Source organism: Myotis davidii, unplaced genomic scaffold, assembly GCF_000327345.1.
Source record: "Myotis davidii unplaced genomic scaffold, ASM32734v1 scaffold313, whole genome shotgun sequence".
Classification (NCBI taxonomy): domain Eukaryota; kingdom Metazoa; phylum Chordata; class Mammalia; order Chiroptera; family Vespertilionidae; genus Myotis; species Myotis davidii.
In genome coordinates, this window is record NW_006286275.1 from 436591 (window position 1) to 442272 (window position 5682).

The 5682-nt window shown below is 48.3% G+C and overlaps 1 protein-coding gene across 1 annotated transcript in view; it reads left to right on the forward strand.

Moving 5' to 3' along the window:
* MLIP (muscular LMNA-interacting protein) overlaps positions 1–5682 on the forward strand; it is a 103924-nt gene that overhangs the window by 68030 nt on the left and 30212 nt on the right. The window contains exon 9 of the mRNA XM_015560046.1: positions 520–564. Coding sequence (XP_015415532.1) covers positions 520–564 — 45 coding nt within the window. The remainder of the gene's footprint in view (positions 1–519; positions 565–5682) is intronic.

Below are 5682 nucleotides of genomic sequence, written 5' to 3' on the forward strand. Positions count from 1 at the left end.
AAAGAAAGAAAGAAAGAAAGAAAGAAAGAAAGAAAGAAAGAAAGAAAGAAAGAAATGAGAAACATCAATGCTAGAGAGAAACATTTTGTCTTTTGTGTACTCCTCAACTGGGGATCAAACCCACAACTCAGGCATATGCCCTGCCCAGGAATCAAACTGGCAACCTTTTGGTGCACAGGATGATGAGCCACTCCAGCCAGCACCTTGAAGAATTTTTGATGTCCTGTGATAGTGCTTAGGTTAAGATGTTCAGGGAAATCAACATATAAAACATCATATTCATTATTATGTGAGCTGAATAAAAACACACAGGAAAAATATTGTAAGGCAATGTACCAAAAATGCATTTTTGGTGGCAGAATAATATTTTTCTTTTAATTTTGCACTTTTTCAAAATCTTACAATGGATATATCTATTACTTTAATAATAAAAGAACTTCAAAATACTTAGTAACATAGATATATTATTTTAGTAAGTTATGAATTTTGCTAAATAAATGCCATCTTAATATTTTGCAGGCAAACCTCTCTTCACCATCGTCTACAGTATCTGAGAGTCAGCTGGTATGTATCCTCTTACTAAGTCATAGACCTAGTTTAGAAAATTCTGACCCTTCAAGACAATTTTATTTGAGCAAAAGTGAACTGAGAATAAGTTGCCTTCATATAAGTTTACTTGCTTACTTTTCTAATAAAAGCTTTACTAATGCTCCATGAGGGTTGTTTTGCAAAGCTGCACATACACAAACCCAGACACAGACCCTATTTGCCAGTAACTTGCATTTAGTAGTGATATTAGAATAGAATTGGTGAGGATCAGAAGCAAGCTGTTGGAATTTAGAAAAGGAGAAAAGTCATGTCTTGATGGGAGAGATCAGAAGAGGGTTCAAAGAAAAGGCCATGTTAGATAATGCAGGGTAGGCTCTAGACTTGAAGAAATGAGACTGGACTAGACCAGTGATGAGCAGTAGAAATATGGTGAAAATTAAATGCAAGCCACATATGTAATATAAAATTTTTTAGCAGCCACATTTAAAAAGAAACAGATCATATTCAATATTATATTATTACTAGCGGCCCGGTGCATAAAATTCGTGCATGGGGGGGTGTTGCTCAGCCTGACCTGCACCCTCTCCAATCTGGGACCCCTCAGATATTCCTCTCACAATCTGGGACTGCTGGCTCCTAACCACTCACCTACCAGCCTGTCTGCCTGCCTGATTGCCCCTAACCGTTTCTGCCTGCCACCCTGATTGCTCCCAACTGTCCTCCCCTGTCCACCTGATTGCCCCTAACTTCCCTCCCCTGCAGGTCTGATCACCCACAACTGCCCTCCCCTGCCACGACCCGCCTCCTCTGCCAGGCCCTGCCTCCTCTGTGCACATGGCCATCTTATGATGGCCATCTTGTGACAACATTAGGGCATGATGCGTGAGGGCATGACGACCACCCTAGGCTATTATTAGTATAGACTAGAGGCCCGATGCATGAAATTCATGTGAGAGTAGGCCTTTGCAGCCACAGTGACTGCCTGTATCCATCCCTTGCAGTCGTGGCGGCTGCCTCCATCCTTCTGCTGCAGCCCTGGCTTTGTCCGGAAGGACGTCTGGTCTAATTAGCATATTATGCTTTTATTATTATAGATATGTTCAATTATATTATTATGTATTATCTATATATATAAAAGCCTAAGCGACCAAATGACAGAACAACTGGTCGATCATTCACTATGATGCGCACTGACCACAGGGGGCAGATGCTCAATGCAGGAACTGCCCCCTGGTGGTCAGTGTGTTCCCACAGTGGGAGTGCCACTCAACTGACCATTGGGTGCCAGATGCCAGGCTCACAGCTGGCAAGCGCTGTGGCGGTACAAGCCTCTCCTGCCTCCGCGGCAGTGCTATTGAGTGGTGGTGGCGGTGGCAGGTGCCCAGCCTGGGCTTGGGTTCCTCCCCAGCCACCTGCTACTTCTGGCACTACTATATACCCAAGGGTTCTGGATTGTGAGAGGGCGCAGGACAGGCTGAGAGACCCCACTGGTGCATGAATCCAGGCATCAGACCTCTAGTGTATAATGTACACTAATAAAAGAGAAACATGGTAATTGGCGTACGACTGCTACCCTTCCCATTGGCTAATCAGCGAGATATGCAAATTAACTGACAGCCAAGATGGTGGCCAGCAGCCAGGCAGCTTAAACTGAACGTGAGGCTTGCTTGCTTCAGTGACAGCAGATTCCAATGTTCCCCGCCTGCCGCTGCAGGCCTCTGAGCCGGCCGTTTGAAACATAATAACATATAGAAGCTAAAAAAAACTCCAGAAACCTGTTTTCAGCGAGCGAGCCGGGATCTCCAGATTCCAACGTTCCCCGCCTGCCGCTGCCGGCCTCTGAGCAGGCAGTTTGAAACATAGTAACATATAGAAGCTAAAAAAAATTCCAGAAACCTGCTTTCAGCGAGCCGGGATCTCAGAGATGGAGTCAGAGCTGGAGTTATACATTGTTGTGATTACCTACTTTCAGCAGCGGAGGCCTAAGAGCTGGAGCTTCAGAGCTAAAGCTGGTCCAGAATTAAAAAAGAAAAAAAGGAGCGGTTGGGAGCTTCGGTCCCCTGCCAGCCTGAAAACAGCTCTCAGCCCCTCACCCAGGCTGGCGAAGCACCCCAGTGGGGACCCCCACCCTGATCCAGGACACCCTTCAGGGCAAACCAGCCAGCCCCACCCATGCACCAGGCCTCTATTCTATATAGTAAAAGGGTAATATGCCTCCCGGCACTGGGATCAGCATGACGGGGCAGGGCCCAAACCCCCTGATCGCCCTGCGACTCTGTGTGTGACAGGGGGCGGTGCCCCGACTCCCCTATCGGCCCTACTCTGAGTGACAGGGGGGAGCTCCTCAACCCCCTGATGGGCCCTGCTCTGTGCGTGACAGGGGGTGGCACCGCAACGTCCCCATCGACCCTGCCTTGAGTGTGACAGGGGGCAGTGCCCCAACTCCCCAATCGGCCCTGCTCTGAGCCCGACCAGGGGCTGCACCTAGGGATTGGGCCTGCCCTCTGCCACCCGGAAGCAGGCCTAAGCCAGCAGGTCATTATCTCCCGAGGGGTCCCAGACTGCGAGAGGGCACAGGCCAGGCTGAGGGACCCCCCCTTTCCCCCAACTGCACAAATTTTTGTGCACCGGGCCTCTAGTATTCTATAACAGTGTATTATATATTATATTATGTTCAACAATGTGTTTTACTTAATTACAAATATCATTTTAACATATAAATAATAGAAAATTGAAATGTTTTACATTACCTTTTTGGGACATTGTCTTTGAATCCTGTTGTGCATTTAACTTTTACAGTAAATCTCAATTCAGACTAGTCACATTTCAAAGGTTCAACACAAGGACTAGTGACTGCTGTGTTGGGGGCACATATTGAGACTCTAGAATCTGTTATTTGTAGATAAATATTTGAAACATAGGAGAACTATGTTTTCTTAGTAAATTGAAACTATGAAATAAGTTGACTATTAATAAATATTTTCTTTATAATTTTATTTGTTTATAACTATAAATTCCTGAACAGTAGGCACCTTCAGGAAGATTAATAAAAATTTCTATAAAATCAGTTTAAGACACTAAGAAGACAAAATCACTGCTTAATACTGCTTTCCCCCCTTTAAAAAAAAATTGTTTTAGTGTCCTACATCCATGGCCATCAAGTCATCTTGTTATCATGTCACAATGACAACAATATTTTTATTTTGCCTAAAAGAATCATAAAAGGGTATTTTTAACTCTTAAAGTAGCCTATTCAATCAAACTGCTGGCTATGGTAGTGTGTATATATACATATATATATATATATATGTTTCCTATATAATAAAAGCCTAATATGCTAAGTGGCCGAGAGATCAGCCGTTAAACCAATCAAAGCATAATATGCTAATGATATGCTAAGGCTGCTCAACTGCTCACTATGACATGCACTGACCACCAGGGGCCAGATAGTCGATTGATCAACCAGTTGCTATGACATGCACTGCCCTCTGGGGGTAGACGCTCCGACCACTAAGTTAGCTTGCTACTGAGGTCCAGCTGATTGGGACTGAGACAGGCTGGGCATGACCTGGAGTCCTCCTGTGGTCCCTCCCCAGCTGGCCAACTTCCTGCATCCCTCCCCAGCCACGATCGTGCACTGGTGGGGTTCCTTGGCCTGGCCTGTGCCCTCTTGCAATCTGGGACCTTTTGGGAGATGTTGAAGAGCTGGTTCAGCCCAATCCCACAGGCCTCCCCCCTGGCCCTGATCAGTCCCGATGCCGGCCAGGCCAAGGGACCCCACCTGTGCACAAATTCGTGCACTGGGCCTCTAGTGTGCATATATATATTAGAGGCCCGTTGCACGAAGATTCGTGCAATAGGCCTTCTTTCCCCTGGCTGCCAGCACCAGTTTTCCTCTGGCACCCAAGACCCAGACCTTCACTCTGGCCACCACCTTCCATCTTCACTCTGGACACAGTCTTTGCTGTGGCTGGAGCCTTCAGTCTTTGCTCCTTGCTCCAGCTGGAGTCTTCAGTCTCTGGCCAGAGCTGCTCCTGTAGCTCCTTCCACCCCCCACCTTCCCCCTCATAGCTGGATTGCTGCTTCACCTGCAGACCTCACAGGTGGGCTCCTGGGTCCCCGGAGCCTTCAGTCTTTGCTCCTCGCTTGGGCCAGTGTCTTCAGTCTCCAGCCAGAGCTGCTCCTGTAGCTCCTTCCACCCCCCACCCTCCCCTTCATAGCTTGATTGCTGCTTCACCTGCAGACCTCACCGGTGGGCTCCTGGGTCCCAGGGGACTGGCTTGCCTGCGGCCCGTCTTTCCGATCACGATCACTGGTGGCAGGCAAGGTGGCTTCTGGGTCCCAGGGGCCGCCTTGCCTGCAGCCCGGCTTTCTGGCGGCATCTGGGGTCTCACATGGGGGCCTGGATGGTGGCTCCCAGTGTCCCGCCCTGCCTGCAGTATGCAAATTAGCCACCATCTTTGTTGGGGGTTAATTTGCATATTGTGCTGATCAGCCAATGGCGATGGTAGCGAAGGTATGGTTAATTACCATGTTTGTCTATTATTATATAGGATATACACACACACACACACACACACATACACACACACACTAGAGGCCTAGTGCATGAAAATTCATGCATGGGATGGTGTCCCTCAGCCCAGCCTGTACCCTCTGGCAGCCCGGGTCCCCTCAGGGGATGTCCACCTGCCAGCTTAGGCCCACTCCCTGGGGTATCAGGCCTAAGCTGGCAGTCAGACATCCCTCTGGAAGCCCAGGAGCCCTTGGGGGATGTCCAACTGTGGCTTAGGCCCCTGCCCTCGGGGAGCGGGACTAAGCCGTCAGTTGGACATCCTTAGCACTGCAAAGGAGGCGGGAGAAGCTCCCGCCACCACTGCTGCGCTTGCAGTCATCAGCCCAGCTGTGGCTGAGTGGAGCTCCACCTGTGGGAGTACACTAACCCCCAGGGGGCAGCTCCTGCATTGAGCGTCTATCCCCTGGTGGTCAGTTCATGTCATAGCGACCGGTTGTTCCTGATTATTCTGATGTTAGGGTCAATTTTCATATTACCCTTTTATTACATAGGATATATATATACATATATTAGAGGCCCGGTGCACAAAAATTTGTGCACTCGGGGGTAGGGGGGCC